The sequence below is a fragment of the Bombina bombina genome, chromosome 12, assembly GCF_027579735.1.
Source record: "Bombina bombina isolate aBomBom1 chromosome 12, aBomBom1.pri, whole genome shotgun sequence".
Lineage (NCBI taxonomy): Eukaryota > Metazoa > Chordata > Amphibia > Anura > Bombinatoridae > Bombina > Bombina bombina.
In genome coordinates this window covers 148479757-148505481 of record NC_069510.1, presented here as the reverse complement: position 1 = coordinate 148505481, position 25725 = coordinate 148479757, and the positions used below count along the sequence as shown (strand labels likewise).

Below are 25725 nucleotides of genomic sequence, written 5' to 3'. Positions count from 1 at the left end.
CCCTTTAATACTGATAGTAACACAACTTTGCAATATAACTTAGTTACTGAAAACTAAAAGAGCACGTCAGGCTTCACAAGCCTAAACCTGATGCATATATCGCGACATCCTAAAACATTTAGGGGCCCATTTATCAAGAGCTGCTGGTGCAATGCCGAATGCGGAGAGCGTATTTCTCTCCGCATTCAGCGATGTCTGTCGGACCTGATCCGGTGTTCAGATCATGTCGGACAGACACATAATAAATAGGCCTCTTAATGTGAAAATGGCTTAATGTAACTTAATGAGTAAAAAAGTGCCCAAATGTTAATTAATTGCTGCATAATTTTGCACAACCCAAGACTTCCACTATCCAAGCCTATCCTAGAAGTTTCATGGAGTTTGTTGTCCCACAAGGCAAATGAGTGACATTAAGCTTGTTTTTTGGGGGAGCTTTAAGGGACACTAAACCCAAATTTTTTCTTTCATGATTCAGATAGAGCAGCAATTTTAGGCTCTCCAGAAACAGAAGTTATGAAGCAGCGCTCTACAGACCGCTGCTCTATAACTTGTCCCGCTGCTCTGAGGCCGCGGCAGAAATCAACCCAATCAGATATGATCAGGTTGATTGACAACCTCTGCTAGCGGCCGATTGGCCGCAAATCTGCAGGGGGCGGCATTGCACCAGCAGTTCACAAGAACGGCTGGTGCAATTATCAATGCCAACATCGTATGCTGTCGGAATTTATCGATGTGCAGCAGACATGATACGCTACTTCGCATCATGTCCACTCGCACTATGATAAATCTATCTAAAAGTATTAACTTTTCTTTGTTCTCTTTCTGTCTATATTTGAAAAAGCAGGATTTTAAGGTTAGGAGCCGGACCATTTTTGGTTCTGAAGCTAGGTAGAGCTTGCTGATTAGTTTGCTAAGCTAAACATTCCTGCTTTTTAAAATAAAGATTGCATGAGAAGGAAGAAAAATTGATTATAGGAGTAAATTAGAAAGTTGCTTAAAATGAATGCTCTATCTGAATTATGAAAGAAAAAAAAATGGATTTAGTGTCCCTTTAATGTGGCTTAACGTACAAAAAAGAACTTAGATGTTAACCAATTTCCCCCAAACTTCACACAATACAATAATTATCTATTCAAACATATCTGCAAAATGTCAGGATGTTTGGCAAATCAAACCAAAAAGTGTTATTCACATTTAACTATTTTTTTACAATCCTAAAACATTTAGGGGTAGATTTATTATTAGCCTAGCGTACATGATGCGTTGTAGCTAATCAAGTCCGCTCAACCTCGCTAAATGCTGACAGCATACGCTGTTGGCATTTACCATTGCACAATCATTTCTTGTGAAATGCTTGTGCAATGCCACCCCCTGATCACTGGCATCCAATCGACCGCTAGCAGGGGCTGTTAATCTCTCCGATCGTATCGGATAGGGATGATTTCAATCCACCACCTAAAAAGGTGGTGGGCAAGTTAAGGAGCAGGGTCTTTTGACTATTGTTTCTTAACTTCCGTTTCAAGCGAGCCTGGAACAAAGGGGCTCTGAAGTTGCATACGCTGCTTAATAAATGTAGCTCATAATGTGAGCAGCTTAATGTAAACAAGAGCTGAATGTACCATAATGTAACCAAACAACACCAGACATTGCACACTAATTAATTAATAATTAATTGTTTCAGGATCCAGTGGCTTAATATGGAAAAATAAATTCAAATATGAATCCATTGCCTCCAACCTTCCAAAGCAGAGGACTCCAGCTAGACAAAGCTACCTAGAAAATGTATTGGCTTTTGTAGAAATATTCGCCTACCTAGTTTTTACGTTACGCCGTTAACATGAAATGTTTTGGGATTGTAAAAAAATAGTTAAATGTGAATAACTTTTGGTATGTTTAATCAAACATCTTGAAATTTTCCAGATATGTTTAAATAGATAAAGTCTTGTATTGCGTGAAGTTTGGGGAAAACTGGTTAACATCTAAGCTCTTTTTTGTACGTTAAGCCACATAAGCTCCCCTAAAATCAAGCTTAATGTCACTCATTTGCATTGTGGGAAACCAAAATCCATGGAAATTCTAGGATAAGTTTGGGAAGAGAAAAACAAACGCCTAGATTACGAGTCTTGTGTTAGCCTTAAAAAGTAGCGTTGAGGGGTCCCAACACTGCTTTTCAACACCCGCTGGTATTACGAGTCTGGCAGGTACAGGTGTACCGCTCACTTTTTTTCCGCGATTTTCCTACCTTAATTCCGATTGGCTGATAGGATTCTATCAGCCAATCAGAATTGAAGGGACGCCATCTTGGATGACGTCACTTAAAGGAACCTTCATTCTTCAGTCGCCGTCGGATAGAAGAGGATGCTCCGCGTCGGATGTCTTCAAGATGGACCCGCTCCGTTCCGTATGGAAGAAGATAGAAGATGCTGCCTGGATGAAGACTTCTGCCGGTCTGGATGTCCTCTTCTGGCCGGATTGGATGAAGACTTCTGCCCCTCTGGAGGTCCACTTGTGCCCGGCTGGGTGAAGACGTCTCAAGGTAGGGTGATCTTCAAGGGGGTAGTGTTAGGATTTATTAAGGGGGGATTGGGTGGGTTTTAGAGTAGGGTTGGGTGTGTGGGTGGTGGGATTTAATGTTGGGGGGTATTGTATTTTTTTTTACAGGTAAAAGAGCTGATTACTTTGGGGCAATGCCCTGCAAAAGGCCCTTTTAAGGGCTATTTGTAAGTTAGTATAGGGTAGGGAATTTTATTATTTTGGGGGGCTTTTTTATTTTATTAGGGGGATTAGAGTAGATGTAATTAGCTTAAAAAAATTGTAATTATTTTTTTATTTTCTGTAATTTAGTGTTTGTTTGTTTTTTTGTACTTTATTTATTTTAATTGTAGTTAATTGTAGTTAGTTTATGTAATTAATTTAATGATAGTGTAGTGTTAGGTGTAATTGTAATTTAGGTTAGGATTTATTTTACAGGTAAGTTTGTACTTATTTTAACTAGGTAGCTATTAAATAGTTAATAACTATTTAATAACTATTGTACCTAGTTAAAATAAATACAATCTTGCCTGTAAAATAAAAATAAACCCTAAGCTAGATACAATGTAACTATTAGTTATATTGTAGCTAGCTTAGGGTTTATTTTACAGGTAAGTATTTAGTTTTAAGTAGGAATAATTTAGTTAATTATAGTAAATTTATTTAGCTTTATTTAAATTATATTTAAGTTAGGGGGTGTTAGGGTTAGGGTTAGACTTAGGTTTAGGGGTTAATAGCTTTATTATAGTGGTGGCGACGTTGTGGGTGGCAGATTAGGGGTTAATAAATGTAGTTAGGTTGCGGCGACATTGGGGCGGCAGATTAGGGGTTAATAAATTTAATATAGTTGCAGCGACGTTGGGGGGGCAGATTAGGGGTTAATAAATAAAATGTAGGGTTCGGAGATGTTGGGGGCATCAGATTAGGGGTTCATAACTATAATGTAGGTGGCGGCGGTGTCCGGAGCGACAGATTAGGGGTTAATAATATAATGTAGGTGGCGACGATGTCGGGGGTGGCAGATTAAGGGTTAATAAGTGTAAGATTAGGGGTGTTTAGACTCGGGGTTCATGTTAGGGTGTTAGGTGTAGACATAAAATGTATTTCCCCATAGGAATCAATGGGGCTGCATTAGGAGCTGAACGCTGCTTTTTGCAGGTGTTAGTTTTTTTTTTTCAGCCACCTCAGCCCCATTGTTTCCTATGGGGAAATCGTGCATGAGCACATTCAGCCAGCTCACCGCTACCGTAAGCAGCGCTGGTATTGAGGTGAGATGTGGAGCTATATTTTGCTCAACGCTCACTTTTCTGAGGCTAACGCCGGCTTGCAGAAAACTCATAATACCAGCGTTGTCTTAAGTGAGCGGTGAGAAAAAAGGCTTGTTAGCACCGCACACCATTACCGACAAAAACTCGTAATGTAGCCGTATGGTAGGGCAATTTTTCAAAGCAATTGATTGTTTTTTAGGCACATTATGCTACATTTAGGTATTTTTACATTAAGCTGTTTACACATAGGAGCCAATTTATCAAGGGCTGAATGGCCTCTGATGCCCCTGTTACCACACGAGCCTTCAGGCTTGCCGGAAACAGCAGTTAAGAAGCAGCGGTCTTAAGACCGTTGCTCCTTAACTCGTCCGCTGGATCTGAGGCGACGGACAGCAATCAACCCAATCACATACGATCAGGTTGATTGACACCCCTGCTAGCGGCCACGAATCTGCAGGGGGCAGCATTGCACAAGCTGTTCACCAGAACTGCTTGTGCAATGTTAAATGCCGACAGTCAGTGGCGACTCTAGGAACAGTATATATGGGGGGGCACATAAGATACCACAGTCAAAAATGGGGGGGCACTAATAATTAGACGGCTGCCTTAGGCCTCGCGTAGGGTTGCCACCTTTTCTTGAAGCCAAACCTGAAAACTGTAGCGGCGCACAGCAAATGTTTTGTAGATGTGTGTATATGTCAGTAGGTGTGTGTGTGTATATGTCAGTGTATGTGTGTGTATATGTCAGTGTGTGTGTGTGTATATATGTCAGTGTGTGTATATGTCAGTGTATGTGTGTGTGTGTGTGTGTGTGTGTGTATGTCAGTGTGTGTGTGTGTATATATGTCAGTGTGTGTATATGTCAGTGTATGTGTGTGTGTGTGTGTGTGTGTGTGTGTGTATGTCAGTGTGTGTGTGTGTGTGTGTATATGTCAGTGTATGTTGTGTGTGTGTATATGTCAGTGTATGTATGTGTGTATATGTCAGTGTATGTGTGTGTATATGTCAGTGTATGTATGTGTGTATATGTCAGTGTATGTGTGTGTATATGTCAGTGTGTGTTGTGTGTGTGTATATGTCAGTGTGTGTTGTGTGTGTGTATATGTCAGTGTATGTATGTGTGTATATGTCAGTGTATGTGTGTGTATATGTCAGTGTATGTATGTGTGTATATGTCAGTGTATGTGTGTGTATATGTCAGTGTATGTGTGTGTGTATATGTCAGTGTATGTGTGTGCGTATATGTCAGTGTGTGTTGTGTGTGTGTATATGTCAGTGTATGTGTGTGTGTATATGTCAGTGTGTGTTGTGTGTGTGTATATGTCAGTGTATGTATGTGTGTATATGTCAGTGTATGTGTGTGTATATGTCAGTGTATGTGTGTGTGTATATGTCAGTGTTTATGTGTGTATATGTCAGAGTCAGATAGAAAGATAGATTAGATAGATATAGACAGAAAAAACAGAGAGATAGATACATAGAACAGACAGAAATAACAGGCTGAACAGATAGATAGATAGATAGATAGATAGATAGATAGATGATAGATAGATAGATAGATAGATCGATCATGAGGTTACACTGGAGATTAAATATACAGAGCAGATAGATTAAATATACAGAGCAGATAGATTAGATAGACAGGCAGACAGATAGATTAGGTAGACGGGAGACAGATAGAAAGATGGTAGGTGCAAAGATAGAAAGACAGATAGATTTAATTAACAGATAGATAGAACATGTACGCAGAGAGCAGACAGATAGATGGATATAAAATATATACACAGAGGCAACAAACAGACAGATAGCTATAGAATATATAGACAGAGAACAGACAGAAAGACAGAACAGATAGATAGACAGACAGACAGACAGACAGAACAGATAGATTACAGAGATAAAGACAGCCGTATAGATATAGAATATATAGACAGAGAGGACAGATAGAATAGAGAGATATAGACAGCCGTATAGATATAGAATATATAGACAGAGAGGACAGATGGATAGAGCAGAACGATTAAAGGTATAGACAGATATATATATAGAACAGATAGATTACATAGATATACACAGCCGTATAGATATAGAATATATAGAACAGACAGAACAGATAGAATAGAGAGATATAGACAGACAAACATAGAATATATAGATAGAGAGAAGAACAGATAGATAAGATATATAGACAGACAAACATAGAATATATAGAGAGAAGAACAGATAGATAAGATATATAGACAGACAAACATAGAATATATAGAGAGAAGAACAGATAGATTACATAGATATAGACAGCCGTATAGATATAGAATATATAGAACAGACAGAACAGATAGAATAGAGAGATATAGACAGACAAACATAGAATATATAGATAGAGAGAAGAACAGATAGATAAGATATATAGACAGACAAACATAGAATATATAGATAGAGAGAAGAACAGATAGATAAGATATATAGACAGACAAACATAGAATATATAGATAGAGAGAAGAACAGATAGATAAGATATATAGACAGACAAACATAGAATATATAGATAGAGAGAAGAACAGATAGATAAGATATATAGACAGACAAACATAGAATATATAGATAGAGAGAAGAACAGATAGATAAGATATATAGACAGACAAACATAGAATATATAGATAGAGAGAAGAACAGATAGATAAGATATATAGACAGACAAACATAGAATATATAGAGAGAAGAACAGATAGATAAGATATATAGACAGACAAACATAGAATATATAGAGAGAAGAACAGATAGATTACATAGATATAGACAGCCGTATAGATATAGAATATATAGAACAGACAGAACAGATAGAATAGAGAGATATAGACAGACAAACATAGAATATATAGATAGAGAGAAGAACAGATAGATAAGATATATAGACAGACAAACATAGAATATATAGATAGAGAGAAGAACAGATAGATAAGATATATAGACAGACAAACATAGAATATATAGATAGAGAGTATAACAGATAGATAAGATATATAGACAGACAAACATAGAATATATAGATAGAGAGAAGAACAGATAGATAAGATATATAGACAGACAAACATAGAATATATAGATAGAGAGAAGAACAGATAGATTACATAGATATAGACAGCCGTATAGATATAGAATATATAGAACAGACAGAACAGATAGAATAGAGAGATATAGACAGACAAACATAGAATATATAGATAGAGAGAAGAACAGATAGATAAGATATATAGACAGACAAACATAGAATATATAGATAGAGAGAAGAACAGATAGATAAGATATATAGACAGACAAACATAGAATATATAGATAGAGAGAAGAACAGATAGATAAGATATATAGACAGACAAACATAGAATATACAGATAGAGAGTAGAACAGATAGATAAGATATATAGACAGACAAACATAGAATATATAGATAGAGAGAAGAACAGATAGATAAGATATATAAACAGACAAACATAGAATATATAGATAGAGAGAAGAACAGATAGATATATAGACAGACAAACATAGAATATATAGATAGAGAGAAGAACAGATAGATAAGATATATAGACAGACAAACATAGAATATATAGATAGAGAGAAGAACAGATAGATAAGATATATAGACAGACAAACATAGAATATATAGATAGAGAGAAGAACAGATAGATAAGATATATAGACAGACAAACATAGAATATACAGATAGAGAGTAGAACAGATAGATAAGATATATAGACAGACAAACATAGAATATATAGATAGAGAGAAGAACAGATAGATAAGATATATAGACAGACAAACATAGAATATATAGATAGAGAGAAGAACAGATAGATAAGATATATAGACAGACAAACATAGAATATATAGATAGAGAGAAGAACAGATAGATATATAGACAGACAAACATAGAATATATAGATAGAGAGAAGAACAGATAGATAAGATATAGACAGACAAACATAGAATATATAGATAGAGAGAAGAACAGATAGATAAGATATATAGACAGACAAACATAGAATATATAGAGAGAAGAACAGATAGATAAGATATAGACAGACAAACATAGAATATATAGATAGAGAGAAGAACAGATAGATAAGATATATAGACAGACAAACATAGAATATATAGATAGAGAGAAGAACAGATAGATATATAGACAGACAAACATAGAATATATAGATAGAGAGAAGAACAGATAGATAAGATATATAGACAGACAAACATAGAATATATAGATAGAGAGAAGAACAGATAGATAAGATATATAGACAGACAAACATAGAATATATAGATAGAGAGAAGAACAGATAGATAAGATATATAGACAGACAAACATAGAATATATAGATAGAGAGAAGAACAGATAGATAAGATATATAGACAAACATAGAATATATAGATAGAGAGAAGAACAGATAGATAAGATATATAGACAGCCGTATAGATATAGAATATATAGATAGAGAGAAGAACAGATAGATAAGATATATAGACAGACAAACATAGAATATATAGATAGAGAGAAGAACAGATAGATAAGATATATAGACAGACAAACATAGAATATATAGAGAGAAGAACAGATAGATAAGATATATAGACAGACAAACATAGAATATATAGAGAGAAGAACAGATAGATAAGATATATAGACAGACAAACATAGAATATATAGATAGAGAGAAGAACAGATAGATAAGATATATAGACAGACAAACATAGAATATATAGATAGAGAGAAGAACAGATAGATAAGATATATAGACAGCCGTATAGATATAGAATATATAGATAGAGAGAAGAACAGATAGATAAGATATATAGACAGACAAACATAGAATATATAGATAGAGAGAAGAACAGATAGATAAGATATATAGACAGACAAACATAGAATATATAGATAGAGAGAAGAACAGATAGATATATAGACAGACAAACATAGAATATATAGATAGAGAGAAGAACAGATAGATAAGATATATAGACAGACAAACATAGAATATATAGATAGAGAGAAGAACAGATAGATAAGATATATAGACAGACAGACATAGAATATATAGATAGAGAGAAGAACAGATAGATAAGATATATAGACAGACAAACATAGAATATATAGATAGAGAGAAGAACAGATAGATAAGATATATAGACAGACAAACATAGAATATATAGATAGAGAGAAGAACAGATAGATAAGATATATAGACAGACAAACATAGAATATATAGATAGAGAGAAGAACAGATAGATAAGATATATAGACAGACAAACATAGAATATATAGATAGAGAGAAGATCAGATAGATAAGATATATAGACAGACAAACATAGAATATATAGATAGAGAGAAGAACAGATAGATAAGATATATAAACAGACAAACATAGACTATATAGATAGAGAGAAGAACAGATAGATAAGATATATAAACAGACAAACATAGAATATATAGATAGAGAGAAGAACAGATAGATATATAGACAGACAAACATAGAATATATAGATAGAGAGAAGAACAGATAGATATATAGACAGACAAACATAGAATATATAGATAGAGAGAAGAACAGATAGATATATAGACAGACAAACATAGAATATATAGATAGAGAGAAGAACAGATAGATAAGATATATAGACAGACAAACATAGAATATATAGATAGAGAGAAGAACAGATAGATAAGAGATATAGACAGACAAACATAGAATATATAGATAGAGAGAAGAACAGATAGATAAGATATATAGACAGACAAACATAGAATATATAGATAGAGAGAAGAACAGATAGATAAGATATATAGACAGACAAACATAGAATATATAGATAGAGAGAAGAACAGATAGATAAGATATATAGACAGACAAACATAGAATATATAGATAGAGAGAAGAACAGATAGATAAGAGATATAGACAGACAAACATAGAATATATAGATAGAGAGAAGAACAGATAGATAAGATATATAGACAGACAAACATAGAATATATAGATAGAGAGAAGAACAGATAGATATATAGACAGACAAACATAGAATATATAGATAGAGAGAAGAACAGATAGATATATAGACAGACAAACATAGAATATATAGATAGAGAGAAGAACAGATAGATATATAGACAGACAGACAGACTGGCAATGATGTAAACTGGATGATAATATTGTTAGATTAAAAAAACAAATGTGCATAACGTGTTTTTTTGACAATAGAGATTTACTTTTCTTGTTTTAAACTCACAGTTTAGGAAAGGCACGAGGAGTTTAGAATACAGAACCACTCTGGCATTGCTTATTATCTTTTACCCAACTGAACAGCCACAATATACATTACACAGCTGGGACTTATCTGTAGCTGGTTTCTGCTTCCTGCAGCTGCACTATCATAACGCTGTGTGTAACTCTCACACTGCTGGATGACAGAGAGCATGCTGCTTGATAGCTATTGGAGGATGCAGCTGTCAGTCATCTCAGAGCCTCAGCTAAACCAATGAGGCAGGATTACTTCAACTCCATGACATCACTGTTGTCATGGTTCCCTAGCAGGCTACTTCCTTATGACGGCAAGTAGATTAGAAACCCTCCTGCTTCACTGCTGCTGATTTAACCTCCTATGTGCTGCATTATACTGAAGCTGGGTAGTAGCACATATATTCAGCACAGTGCAGAAGAGGAGGTTAATCAGTAGTAATGTGTGTGCTCCCGGTACATGAATAATTGTAGCCGGTTCCCTTAGTCCAGGGGTGGGCAAGAGGTAGATTGCGGTCTACCAGTGGATCGCTAGGGAATTTTGAGATGACCACCTGTAAGATTTTCAAAAGTCTGCATAATAAGAGAAAGATTTCTCCCACATCTACGGCGGTGAGGCTCTTTACTCAGACTCTAGGTTCTGAGTGAAGAGCCTTGCCGTAGATGTGTGAGAAATCTTTCTCTTATGCAGACTTTTGAAATCGGCTATGACTGTGAGTGTAGGACGGTGGTATGGACACAATACTTCAGCATGTGCAACTGAGCTGTAGCTGAACTCGCTGACCCCGCAGGACCTGCCCCATAATCAACCTGACATGGTGTCCAGCCAATAAAGCTACTTTGCAGAATGAGTCTCGAGCCGTCTTGATTGTGAGACTACTTATCATACGCAGGCGCGGAACACAGATAAGGTTGCTTGTCAGTCCCAGCGTGATGTAAAGAGAGTAAAGACAGAGCACAGCTGTATTGGTTAATAAAGAGTGTGGATGATTTTTAAAGCTGTATTATTTGTGTCAAAAATACAATTTTCAGCCAGCAGGTCCTATTTGTGACAAAATAAAATTTTCAGCCAGCAGGTCCTATTTGTGACAAAAATAAAAATTTGGCACCCGGTTACACAGTGTGTGCTGGATTATTCTTTGTGTTTTTTGAATAAATTCCATTATTGTAATTATTATTATCAAGACTGGTGTTTGTTTTTTTTAGTTATGTGACCACGTCACTTGGAATAAAATTAGAGGTAGCCCTTGCCTTACAAAAGTCTGCCCACCCCTGCCTTAGACTGTAACTGAGGTAAGGCAACGCAGCTATAACAAACTGCATAGCTGCCGGGCTCCAATCACCTCCATGCCCCACTTTTAGAAGCTCCCTTCCTCACTCAAGTAAATCCACAACTGCCTCTAGGATCCATAATAAAATATGCACATTTGGAAGTTATGTGCGATCCCTCTGAGAGGGAACAGTAGTCCTGACTGTCCTGGATCCTCCATTGATCTCTGGCTCTGTGCAGCTAATTTGTTTAATTCAGCAGGGGGCACATGAAGGGGCAAATAATAAACTATAAAGGGCAATTGCCCCCCTTGCACCCCTGTAGTGACGCCTATGCCGACAGTGTATATTAAGCGATGTCTGGCAGACATAATCGCTACAGCAGATCATGTCCACCAGACATTGATAAATTGGCCCTTAATGTTTAAGGATTGTAATAAAATAGTTAAATGTGAATATCTTTTGTTATGTTTTATCAAATGTCTTTTTTTCACATAGAGTACTGTATTAAGCTCCCAAAAAACAAACTTAAAGGGACAGTCAACACTCAATGTAACTTAAGGACATACCTTAGATCAGGAATGGAAGATGCAGCTACACCGCATTGCATGTCGATGAGCTCTAACGGTATTGGAGTAATCAACGAAAATACAAAGGTTTATTCCATGAAGATATTGCCGCCAAACTCCTTCCCCTCCTCCTTCGTCCCCTTCTCTAATGTTTTAACATGCTCATTCATTTTTCAAAGAGTGATGGTTCTGTTTTGATAATGCGCATGCGCATTATCTTCTGCACGCTCACAAACTGACCAAGGATTTCATTGCGATTGGAGGATTGAATTTAAAAGAAGGTTTATACATAATAGTGGGGGGAGTTTGGCGGCCATATTTTCAAGGAATAAAGCTATGTATTTTTGGTGATTACTCCAATACCGTTAGAGCTCCTCAACATCGATGCGGTGTAGCTGCATCTTCTATTCCGGATCTAAGGTATGACCTTAAGTTACATCGGGTGTTGACTGTCCCTTTAATATCACTTATTTGCCTTGTGGGAAACCAAAATCCATGAAACTTCTAGGATAGGCTTGGACAGTGAAAAACCTTCCTCTGTTTCCAGTTTGTCTACCTGTAATCATCTTATCAGATACTCTGTATAACTTTATTGTTACAAGTGGCTCTGTATTACAAGTGGCAGAGTTACTCACTGGAGTTAGAAACTGGAGGTGGAAACTGCAGTCCCAATAACAGGTAAACTTACTAATTATTCACCTACACAATGCTCTTCATGTCTTTTTTGCTCTCTGTCTGCCCTTCTCCTAAAACTCACTGCATGTCAATATAACAACAACCCCCACACTATCCATATCTCACCCTCCTTTCTCTCATCCCCTATGGTGTCCTCTCATGAGCTACTCTGCCTTCTTAGAAACACTTCCCCCTTTTACTCTCCTGTGTCTAATCATACACGCTCCTACAAATCTCACTCTCACCTTCTGTCACTCACACTCCAACTACTGCTTGCTGCTGGTGATGTCTCTCCTAACCCTGGCCCTGCAGCAATCACTAGACTTTTATACTCTCGCTCTGTCTCCCACTGCAAAAACTCTAAGTGCCTTGTCTTCTCTGTAAAAGCCTGCACTTTATCACTCACTGTACTGTGTGCTGGCTTTTAAAGAGAGGATAAGGCAGATGTGCTGCCCCTCCCAAATCTGTCACCCTAGGCACCGGCCTTGTCAGTCTAGGCCATAATACGCCCCTGTATACAGGCTACACCTACTTCTCCCCCTCGCCTCAGCACCTGTAGAAATCTGCACACTGTGGACCCTCCCCAACTCTCCAACCTTATTCAAATACACCTCCACGACACTTCCACTATATTCTGCCCTGACCTTGCTATAACCCAGTATAACAATACTCTCTCCTCTGCACTTGACATTCTCGCTCTGCCCCAACTTTGCAAAGCCCCACGTAGTCAGCTCCAGCCCTGGCACTCCCAGCAAACACGCCACCTACAAAAATGCTCCCACACTGCTGAACATGCCTGGAGGAAATCCCGCTCTGAACCTGATTTCATGCACTATAAGTTCATTCAGCAAATCTACTTCTCTTCTCTTATATCCACTCACTCCTCAAACCCTAAAAGACTCTTCCCCATTTTCAACTCTCTCCTCTACCCACCTGAACCACCCCCTCATCTGCATTCAGTGCTCAAGACCTGGCTGACTACTTTTTCAATAAAACACTTATTATCCAAAGAAACATCTTAACACAAGCCTGCAATCTCCCAACTTCGCTCCCAGTCACCCCCTCTGCCGCTCCCTGCACCCTCCTCCCAACCACTGAGAGTAAAGTGTCTTCCCTATTGTCTTCCTCACACCTCACTACCTGCCCACTTGACCCTATTCCTTCACATCTATTACCTTCTCTGTCTCCCAACCTCACTCCGGATTTTACTCACATATTCAACCTATCCCTTTCTACCGGCTCATTCCCTGCCTCCTTCAAACATGCAAAGGTTAACCCATCCTCAAAAAACCCTCCCTCGACCCTAACTCTCCTGCAAACTACCGCCCCATATCACTGCTCCCGCTAGCTTCAAAAATCCTTGAAAAACTAGTTTTCAATTGCCTAACCCACTTCCTGTCCTCCAACTCATTGCTCAACCCCCTGTAATCTGGCTTCTGTCCCCAACACTCAACTGAGACTGCCCTTACCAAGGTTACTAACAATCTCCTTTCTGCTAAAAACAAAGGCTACTACTCTATACTCATCCTACTTGACCTCTCTGCTGCCTTTAACACTGTTTACCATCCCCTTCTCCTACAGACTCTCAGGGCTCTGTGACACTGCCCTCTCCTGGATTCACACTTATCTCTCTAACAGATCCTTCTCTGTCTCTTTTGCTGGTGACTCCTCCTCTCTATTGCCTCTGTCTGTTGGAGTACCTTAAGGCTCTGTCCTGGGTCCTCTACTCTTCTCTATTTACACTTCTTCACTGGGTAAACTTATCAACAGCTATGGCTTCAACTATCACCTCTATGCTGATGATACCCAGATCTACCTTTCCAACCCTACACACTCTCCTTCTGTGAATTCTCACATCAGTGACTGCTTATCTGGCATTTCCTACTGGATGTCCTCTCACCACCTAAAAATAAACATGTCCAAGACAAAACTAACTCTACTCCAGTTTCTAATTTTTCTATCACTGTTGGCGGCACCACTATCTCCCCATCACCCCAAGTCCGCTGCCTTGGAGTCACACTTTAAATCTGTCCTTCATTCCCCACATCCAATTGCTCTCTTCATCCTGCCACAACCACCTACGCAATATCTACAAAATGTGTCCATTTCTGAGTGCTGAAACTACTAAACAGCTAATCCACTCCCTGGTAATTTCCTGACTTGACTACAGTAATAACCAACTAACTGGCCTCCCTCTCTCCCGCCTCTCTCCCCTTCAATCCATCATAAATGCAACTGCCAGGCTAATCCACCTCTCTTGATGCTCTGTTTCTGCTGAACCTCTCTGTGAGTCCCTTCACTGGCTCCCCATTCACAGCAGAGTCAAATTCAAAATTCTCGCCTTGACCTACAAAGCCCTCACCAATGCTGCCCCACCCTACCTGTCCTCACTCATCAACAAATATACTTCAGCCCGCCCCCTAAGAGCCAACAATGACCTGCTCCTTACGTCCTCTACCATCACCTACTCTTCTGCTAAACTACAGGACTTCTCTCGTGCGGCACCAACCCTCTGGAACGCACTTCCTCGAGCTGTCAGACTTTCCCCCAACCTCTCCTCCTTTAAACGTTCCCTAAAGACCTTTCTGTTCAGGGAAGCTTTTCACCTGACTCATTAACAAATGAACTTCACTTACCTAACAGTTGCCCTCATCTATCTCCTCACTGATATAATTCTCACCTTTGCAGTCCCCACCTCCTGTTTCCCATCCTCCTACCCATCTAAATTGTAAGTTCCACAGGAATAGGGCCCTCAATTCCCCCTGTATTTGTCTGTAAAATTTTGTCTTTTATTGTATTATTTCTCCATTGTTCTTTTATCCTTGTACCCATGGACAGCGCTGCGGAATCTGTTGGGGCTTTATAAATAAATAATAATAATAATAATAATAATTAAGCTGCTCACATTAAATGTTTTAGGATTGTAAAAAAAATAGTTAAATGTGAATAACTTTTGGTATGTTTTACCAAATGTCCTGACATTTTCAGAATGTGTTTGAATAGATAGATTATTGTATTGTTTGGAGGAAATTGATTAACATCTAAGTTCAATTTTGTATGTTAAGCAACATTAAGCTCCCAAAAAAACAAGCTTAATGTCACTCATTTGCCTTGTGGGACAACAAACTCCATGAAACTTCTAGGATAGGCTTGGATAGTGGAAATTTTGGGTTGTGCAAAATTATGCAGCAATTGATTAACATTTGGGCACTTTTTTACTCATTAAGCTACATTAAGCCATTTTCACATTAAATGTTTTAGGATGTCCCCATATATCTCCCTTATTTGCAGTTTGTTATCTTATCATTTTTGCTGAAGTCAATCAATGGAGATTTTGTTAAAAAGCACTATAATCTCCTCAATCAACTCCATATTGGCGCCTCCAAATAAGTAGAGGGTAAAATTTGAACAGTGAAAAACAATTGCAGCAAACAAGGTGTTAATTTTTTTTTTCTAATAATATTCAGACATTAATCTATTGGAAGACTGCAGAATATTTTTTCAGTTACTTGATGTTTATGTTTCCTTTAAAAGGGTATTACAGTGAACAAATGCATAGGGGCATATGTATCAAGCTCCAAATGGAGCTTGATGAACCGTGTTTCTGGCGAGCCTGCAAACTCGCCAGAAACAGCAGTTATGAAGCAGCAGTCACAAAGACCGCTGCTCCATAACCCTGTCCGCCTGCTCTGAGCAGGCGGACAGACATCGCCGGAATTCAACCCGATCGAGTATGATCGGGTTGATTGACACCTCCCTGCTGGCGGCCCATTGGCCGCGAGTCTGCAGCGGGCGGTGTTGCACCAGCAGCTCTTGTGAGCTGCTGGTGCAATGCTGAATACGGAGAGCGTATTGCTCTCCGTATTCAGCGAGGTCTGGCGGACCTGATCCGCACTGTCGGATCAGGTCCGCCAGACTTTGTTAAATAGAGGCCATAGGGCTAGATTACAAATTGAGCGCTAATTTTTCTCGCACCTGCAAACGAGCTCACGGTAGAAGTTAGTGGTCCGAAAATTGACTAGAGATCAGATCTCTGGTTATTTTCTAAAAGTGCCCCAAAGGCCCCAAAAATAGAGGGTATTATTGGTTTTATGAAAAACAAAAATGTTGCTTTTTTCCTCCATAAAAAAAAACTACTGCCCTAAGCAGTTTATTGGGATTAAAAGTGGCAGGTGTTTTGGTTAGAAAAAAAAACGCCACTGAAAAGTACCTTTACATAGTGCCTGTGTGTTCCTTGTATGTATATATGTGTGTATATGCTTATATACATATATTTTTATGTGTTAATATGTATATATATATATTAACACATAAATATATATGTATATAATCATATTTGCTGCCCACCGCAGCGCTACTTATCCCCTTTGCTGCACTTAGGTTCTGTATGATGGCATCAGAACGAGGCTCCTATTGGAGTCTATGGAAGCGCGCTATCGAGAGCACAAAACTTCCATGCAATGTGAATGCGAGGTTGCATTCATATTGCACCTAACTCGTAATATCATGGCACATTTGCGTGCACTGGTATTACTCAGTTGAGCGCAAATATCAATAGCTTGCACTCTTCTTGTAATCTGGCCCATAATGGGGGGAGCTGGTCCACTCTAAAAACAGAGGTGAGATAATTAAGAAAGAAAGAAATTGAAAAAGAGGCATTTTAGTAATTACTAGTTATCAGTTCATTTTGATAAAAGTTAATTGAAACAGTTATATAACAAGTAACGTTCATGTATCCTTTACACGGAATGATTAAAAGAAGCACTAATGATCAGTTAGGAAAAGAGAGCACTTAGTGGTTTAGATAAGGAGATACTATTCAGTACTGGTATATCATACTCAATTTAATACCTTATTTAATCCGTCTCAGGGGTGGCACTCACCTAGTACCAACCCTGGCAATGTTGTCAAATACCAAAGAAATCCCATAATATAACTACATATGGCATCATTTAAGCAAAAATAATCAAGGTGCTGGCTGATATCACATATACTTTAAAAACTTACCTCCAGTTCCTTAAAATATATACAGCTTCGTGCCCACTCTACTATAGAAAAGAGCGTCTGGTCAGCCATCTTACACATCAGGCCAAACGTGCTGAACTTCTCATGGCGGTTTTTACTTTGTTCCTGCTGTAGACAAGAAACTATTCGTGCCTTTACTTGAGGCTCATCCGGCTCCAGCTGCAAGAGTTTAAGAATCACCTCTGGGATGTCCGGTGGGGTGTTGCTGGTGTAGGTTTCAGGATACATATAACCTCCCACTGCAGCTGGGTCGTGCATATTTGTGTAGTGGTCCGGGTACTCTGATTTGATAGTACGATTTGGAAACGAGGGGTAGTGGTAGCCAGAAATTGGAGTATGATTTGGCATAGTCATTCCCAATGACGGGGGCCCATAAGGCCCTCGATCATACTCTGCTGGGTTTATAGTAGCAGGGGTAGGAGGCAGATTTTTGGTTCCTGGGTGAATGGAATGGATGTTAGTTGATAATGTGTAGTCATTTTGTGCTGGAGACACTATCTGTGGGATAGTTTCTAGTTTGATGCCATTAGCACGAATTAGAGCTTTTTTCTGTTGCTTCAAGGCTCTATCCCGTTTGTACATGGGCCCAAACTTGTTACGTCCTCCTCGCATACGGTCAGCACGCACAGCTGGGTAACAACAACAAACAGGACAATATTACAGTTATAGCAAATCGAATCAGTCACCCACCCCAATCAACATCTTTTAAACATTTGTTATTCTGCCTTCTTCACATATGCAGTCTGGAATCTTAAGATTTGTAAGCATTTATGGACAGGTTACGATTGGAGCTGTAGTTTGCGATTGCGTTTCGAGAGTTAAAACAGCTAAAAGTAAAAAAAAAAATTGCGCTCAGAGATTTGTGCTCGTTTTACAAATTGAAAGTAAAAAGTTTGTGCTCTCAAATTTATCACGTTGCAGCAACAAATAGACTTTGAAAAGTTGTGAATGCAAAATCGCATTCCCCCATAGACTTCAATAGAGCTGAAAAAGTTTGTGGTTATTTAAAAGCACAACATAGAAAGATAAAATTGCATATTTCATAATCCAGAGTTCTGTACAAAGCAGAATATGTTCTATTTATTCTTAAAGAGATATTTAAATATATATCTGATGGATCTTATATGCTGTATATATATATTTATTTAGTAATATATAAAACATATTCTGCTATGTGCAGAACATTAGAATGTATAATATTTACTGTAAATAAATAGTTAAACACTGACTGCCAAGGGCTCCAATGTCTGTAAATACATACATATACATCTTTAGAAATATATAGACATATATACACATACATACATATACATCTTTACACATATATAGACATATATACACATACATACATATACATCTTTAGACATATATAGACATATATACACATACATACATATACATCTTTAGACATATATAGACATATATACACATACATACATATACATCTTTAGACATATATAGACATATATACACATACATATACATCTTTAGAGATATATAGACATATATACACATACATACATATACATCTTTAGATATATATAGACATATATACACATACATACATATACATCTTTAGAGAGATATAGACATATATACACATACATACATATACATCTTTAGATATATATAGACATATATACACATACATACATATACATCTTTAGACATATATAGACATATATACACATACATACATATACATCTTTAGATATATATAGACATATATACACATACATACATATACATCTTTAGAGATATATAGACATATATACACATACATACATATACATCTTTAGAGATATATAGACATATATACACATACATACATATACATCTTTAGACATATATAGACATATATACACATACATACATATACATCTTTAGACATATATAGACATATATACACATACATACATATACATCTTTAGAGATATATAGACATATATACACATACATACATATACATCTTTAGATATATATATAGACATATATACACATACTTACATATACATCTTTAGAGATATATAGACATATATACACATACATACATATACATCTTTAGATATATATAGACATATATACACATACATACATATACATCTTTAGACATATATAGACATATATACACATACATACATATACATCTTTAGACATATAGACATATATACACATACATACATATACATCTTTAGAGATATATAGACATATATACACATACATACATATACATCTTTAGATATATATAGACATATATACACATACATACATATACATCTTTAGACATATATAGACATATATACACATACATACATATACATCTTTAGACATATATAGACATATATACACGTACATACATATACATCTTTAGACATATATAGACATATATACACATACATACATATACATCTTTAGACATATATAGACATATATACACATACAAACATATACATCTTTAGACATATATAGACATATATACACATACATACATATACATCTTTAGACATATATAGACATATATACACATACATACATATACATCTTTAGACATATATAGACATATATACACATACATACATATACATCTTTAGACATATATAGACATATATACACATACATACATATACATCTTTACACATATATAGACATATATACACATACATACATATACATCTTTAGACATATTTAGACATATATACACATACATACATATACATCTTTAGATATATATAGACATATATACACATACATATATATACATCTTTAGATATATAGACATATATACACATACATACATATACATCTTTAGATATATATAGACATATATACACATACATACATATACATCTTTAGAGATATATAGACATATATACACATATATACATATACATCTTTAGACATATATAGACATATATACACATGCATACATATACATCTTTAGACATATATAGACATATATACACATATATACATATACATCTTTAGACATATATAGACATATATACACATACATACATATACATCTTTACACATATATAGACATATATACACATACATACATATACATCTTTAGATATATATAGACATATATACACATACATACATATACATCTTTAGACATATATAGACATATATACACATACATACATATACATCTTTACACATATATAGACATATATACACATACATACATATACATCTTTAGACATATATAGACATATATACACATACATACATATACATCTTTAGACATATATAGACATATATACACATACATACATATACATCTTTAGACATATATAGACATATATACACATACATACATATACATCTTTACACATATATAGACATATATACACATACATATACATCTTTAGAGATATATAGACATATATACACATACATACATATACATCTTTAGACATATATAGACATATATACACATACATACATATACATCTTTAGATATATATAGACATATATACACATACATACATATACATCTTTAGACATATATAGACATATATACACATACATACATATACATCTTTAGACATATATAGACATATATACACATACATACATATACATCTTTAGACATATATAGACATATATACACATACATACATATACATCTTTAGAGATATATAGACATATATACACATACATACATATACATCTTTAGACATATATAGACATATATACACATGCATACATATACATCTTTAGACATATATAGACATATATACACATATATACATATACATCTTTAGACATATATAGACATATATACACATACATACATATACATCTTTACACATATATAGACATATATACACATACATACATATAAATCTGTAGATATATATAGACATATATACACATACATACATATACATCTTTAGACATATATAGACATATATACACATACATACATATACATCTTTACACATATATAGACATATATACACATACATACATATACATCTTTAGACATATATAGACATATATACACATACATACATATACATCTTTAGACATATATAGACATATATACACATACATACATATACATATTTAGACATATATACACATATATACACATACATACATATACATCTTTAGACATGTATATGTATATATTTCAGGGGCCGAATTATCAAGCTCCGAACGCAGCTTAATGCCCCGTGTTTCTGGTGAGTCCTCAGGCTCGCCAGAAACACAAGTTATGAAGCAGCGGTCTAAAGAGCGCTGCTCCATAACCTGTCTGCCTGCTCTGAGGCAGCGGACAGACATCGCCAGAAATCAACCTGATCCAATACGATCGGGTTGATTGACACCTCCTGCTAGCGGCCAATTGGCTGCGAATCTGCAGGGGGCGGCGTTGCACCAGCAGTTCACCAGAACTGCTTGTGCAATGTTAAATGCCGAGAGCGTATGCTGTCGGCATTTATCGATGTGCAGCAGACATGATAGGCAATATCGGATCATGTCCGCTAACATTCTGATAAATAGGCCCCTCAGTGCTAAATCCATTTGCAGTCCTTTTTCTTTCTAACATCTCAGACCTATTATATTTGAGCCCTTATAGCTTTTTTGTGCAATATGTTTTTTTAAATCATTTTTATTAGCTAGCGTTATTATGAGTGTAGCTGTACTTTTAAATGTAATTCTCATGAGTTTTGTGCAACTTTTTTGACTCGCATAACAGTTAACCACAGCTCTGAGGTCACGGTATTCATTCTTTCGTAAATCGTGATTGCGCTCACGCGTTTGCATTTACTTTCAACTTGTAATATGAGCTGAATTTAACTTGTGCACAAACGGTCATGAAAACCCGATATCGCAAGCAAACAATATTGCTCCACTTGTAATCTAGTCCTTAAAGGGACAGGCTAGTCAAAGCATAGGAGCTGGCCCATTTTTGGCTCAGCACCTGGATAGCACTTTCTGATTGGTGTCTAAATGTAGCCACCAATCAGCAAGCGCTACCCAGGTGCTGAACCTAAAATGGCCGGCTCCTAAGTTTACATTCAAATAAAGATACCAAGAGAACAAATAAAAATTCATAATAGGAGTAAATTAGAAAGTTGCTTAAAATCGCTGCTCTATCTGAATCATGAAAGTTTAATTTTGACAAGACTGTCCCTTTAATAAGTAATGAGTTGGTTTAGTAACTAATAGTGTATGATAATAAATACGGCCAATTCCTCCTCAAGGAAGGAAATCCTGAGAGAGATATTACTATGTTGCTATAAGTGGATCAAATAAAGTATGTCAATAATTTCATTGGGACAAATGTGGCACTAAATTCAAGTTAATATCGCTTCTTACAAAGTCTGGCTTTACTGGAGAGGACACTGATATTTTTGTATTTTTTATCCAAATGTTAATTCCATATTTATGTATGTTTGAAATTTTATTTACACATTAGTTTACATAAGTTTACATTAGAACGCAAAAAATGTAATGTTCTTTTTCATTAGCGCAATTGAGTTTACATTTTTCCCTTAAGTATTTTTTTAAATCCAAATACAATAGTACAAAGCAGTTAACCTTGCATAAAACAGACATAGTGAATATGAATCCTCTTTTCCAAATGGTTGCCAATCTAATCTGGAGTGAAGTGAAGAATCACTGATAGAAGAAGGTGTTTATACAAATGCATTAGCATGATGTTGGCTGTGCCTAAGTGCTAAAGAAAGCTATAAATGCTTTGTCAATGCCTCTTTAGGGAGGTAGCTCCAACATATCTTGCTGCACCATGGTATGTTAATCATGATAGAGTGATATTTACAATAAAGACAGTTATACAAATGATATGAACCTTTGCCTTTGAGTCACTAATTGATGTACACAAGCTCAGTGAAGTACAGTGTTAACAATTAAGAGTTGTTTGGAGGGATAGGACCAGAGAACTTATAAGAGGAAGTAGTTAAAGAGGAAATATCTGAACATAAATATGTGTTTTTGAGAAAATGTGTAAAACATTTCACATAGTAGATGCTGCACTAGAAAAGTAACGAGAAATGACAAGAGATTTAATTATTTGCAGAACAAAGAAAACAGAGTACAGACACATGATATATATATATGTGAGTATCCCATCTTGAGGATTTGAATGTTAAAGGGACAGTAAAGACCAAATTCATTTCATCATTCAGATAGGCCATGTCATTTTAAACAACTTTCTAATTCACTTTTATCATCAAATTTGCTTTATTCTCTTGGTATTCTTAGTTGAAAGCTAAACCAAAGTTGGCTCATATGCTTATTTCTAAGCCCTTGAAGGCTGCCTCTTATTTGAATGCATTTGACATTTTTTCACAGCTTGAGGGTGTTAGTTCATGTGTTTCATATAGATAACACTGTGCTCACGCACGTGGAGTTATTTAAGAGTCAGCACTAATTGCCTAAAATGCAAGTCTGTCAAAAGATGTGAAATAAGGGGGCAGTCTGCAGAAGCTTAGATACAAGGTAATCACGGAGGTAAAGAGTGTATTAATATAACAGTGTTGGTTATGCAAAACTAGGGAATATATATATATATATATGGGATTATCTATCGTTTTAAACAATAACATTTTTGTGTTTACTATCCCTTTAAGGTTAATACTTTGGGAAGCCAATGGAGAGATTGAGAGGTACAGCAGATGAAAAGAAATGTGTAATGAATATAGGTCTGACAGAGGCATTCTGGGTGGCTTGCCGAATTATCAGATTGTAGAATGTGAGGCCGGAGAGGATGGAGTTGTATACATTGTTATCTGAAGACAGCAAGTGCAATTGATTGAAGTTAAAGTGATGATAGTTTCTGTCTACAGTATATGAGATTGGAAGAGTGGGGATAATACTAAAGGGGAGAACAGGAAAAGATTAATTTTACATTATCAGAGGATATGAAATACTTTATAGACAGTTAGCAACACAAGTGAACAAGAAAAAGGATTAGTATGGTCCAGAAATGTTTATTTTTAGGTCATCTGTATGAGCTTGAAACCAAAATATTTTTGTCTAAGAGAAAATGGGAAGGCTGAAAAGAGATAGCAATGTAGAAAAGAGACATGTAGCACTCAAAAGAAAGTGGTAATAATGCAGAGGATGTGCCGGAGGAACGTATACAAAAGTAGGGTTAAAGAGAAGTGATAGAACGTAAAGCCACACATACCATTGGGGACTAGAGGGTTTAGAGCAGAAGAGTATGTAAATAGTTTTCTTTCATAAGGTGGTGAGAGTCCATAAACCATTACTCCTGCAACTCCTGGACACTAGGAAGAAGCAAAGAAACTCTTTGCCTTAATACCTCTCTGGTATTCCAGTATTATCTTTGCCTCTAGCAGGAAGGTGAAAAATTGAGGTGCTCAAGATTCTTCATTGAGAGGGGACCTCAGACCAATTTGAGGCCCATTTTTTACCTCAGCAAATTGCTACTGAGAGACAGAGGGGAGATTGAAGTATGGAACATAATTTTTCCCAGTGAGGAGTTAGTCACAAGCCTGCCACAGGTGTGCACAGCATTGGATGGGCTTTCTACAGGAAGCAGTCTATGGACTCTATTTATTAAGCAACAGATGCCCATCGTTTTAGGCTCTCCTGAAATGGAAGTTAAGAAAGAAGCAGCGGTCATAACAATGCGATCGGGATGACTGAAAGTCTCTGCTAGTGATAATGATAAATAGCGAATCATGTCCGCTTGACACTTAATAAATCTACCCCTATACCTGCATGTACACCATTTATGAGGTGCATCATGGGTAGGGAACACTAACATATGGTACTCAGATAAAATGCAGACGGACAGAATGCCGAAGCACATTTGTCTATCAGACATATGTCCGAGAGATTGTGTTCCGAGGTCGGCCGAGGGCAGATACGCTCCAGAGTGCTCTGTTCTAATCAGAGTCTCGGGTGCTGCAACCACCTCTGGCAACCTAACCATGGGTCCCAACTCCCACAACGTGCTATTATCTATCTATCTATCTGCCTGTCTGTATATCTGTCTGTATGTCTATCTTTTGATCTGTATCTATCCTTATCTATCTATTTATTTGTCTGTCTATCTTTGATCTGTATCTATCCTTATCGATCTATCTATCTATC

At 36.3% G+C, this 25725-nt stretch overlaps 1 protein-coding gene across 1 annotated transcript in view; it reads right to left on the bottom strand.

Moving 5' to 3' along the window:
- NR5A1 (nuclear receptor subfamily 5 group A member 1) overlaps positions 1-25725 on the bottom strand; it is a 310741-nt gene that overhangs the window by 184258 nt on the left and 100758 nt on the right. The window contains 1 exon segment of the mRNA XM_053695487.1: positions 17608-18254. Coding sequence (XP_053551462.1) covers positions 17608-18254 — 647 coding nt within the window.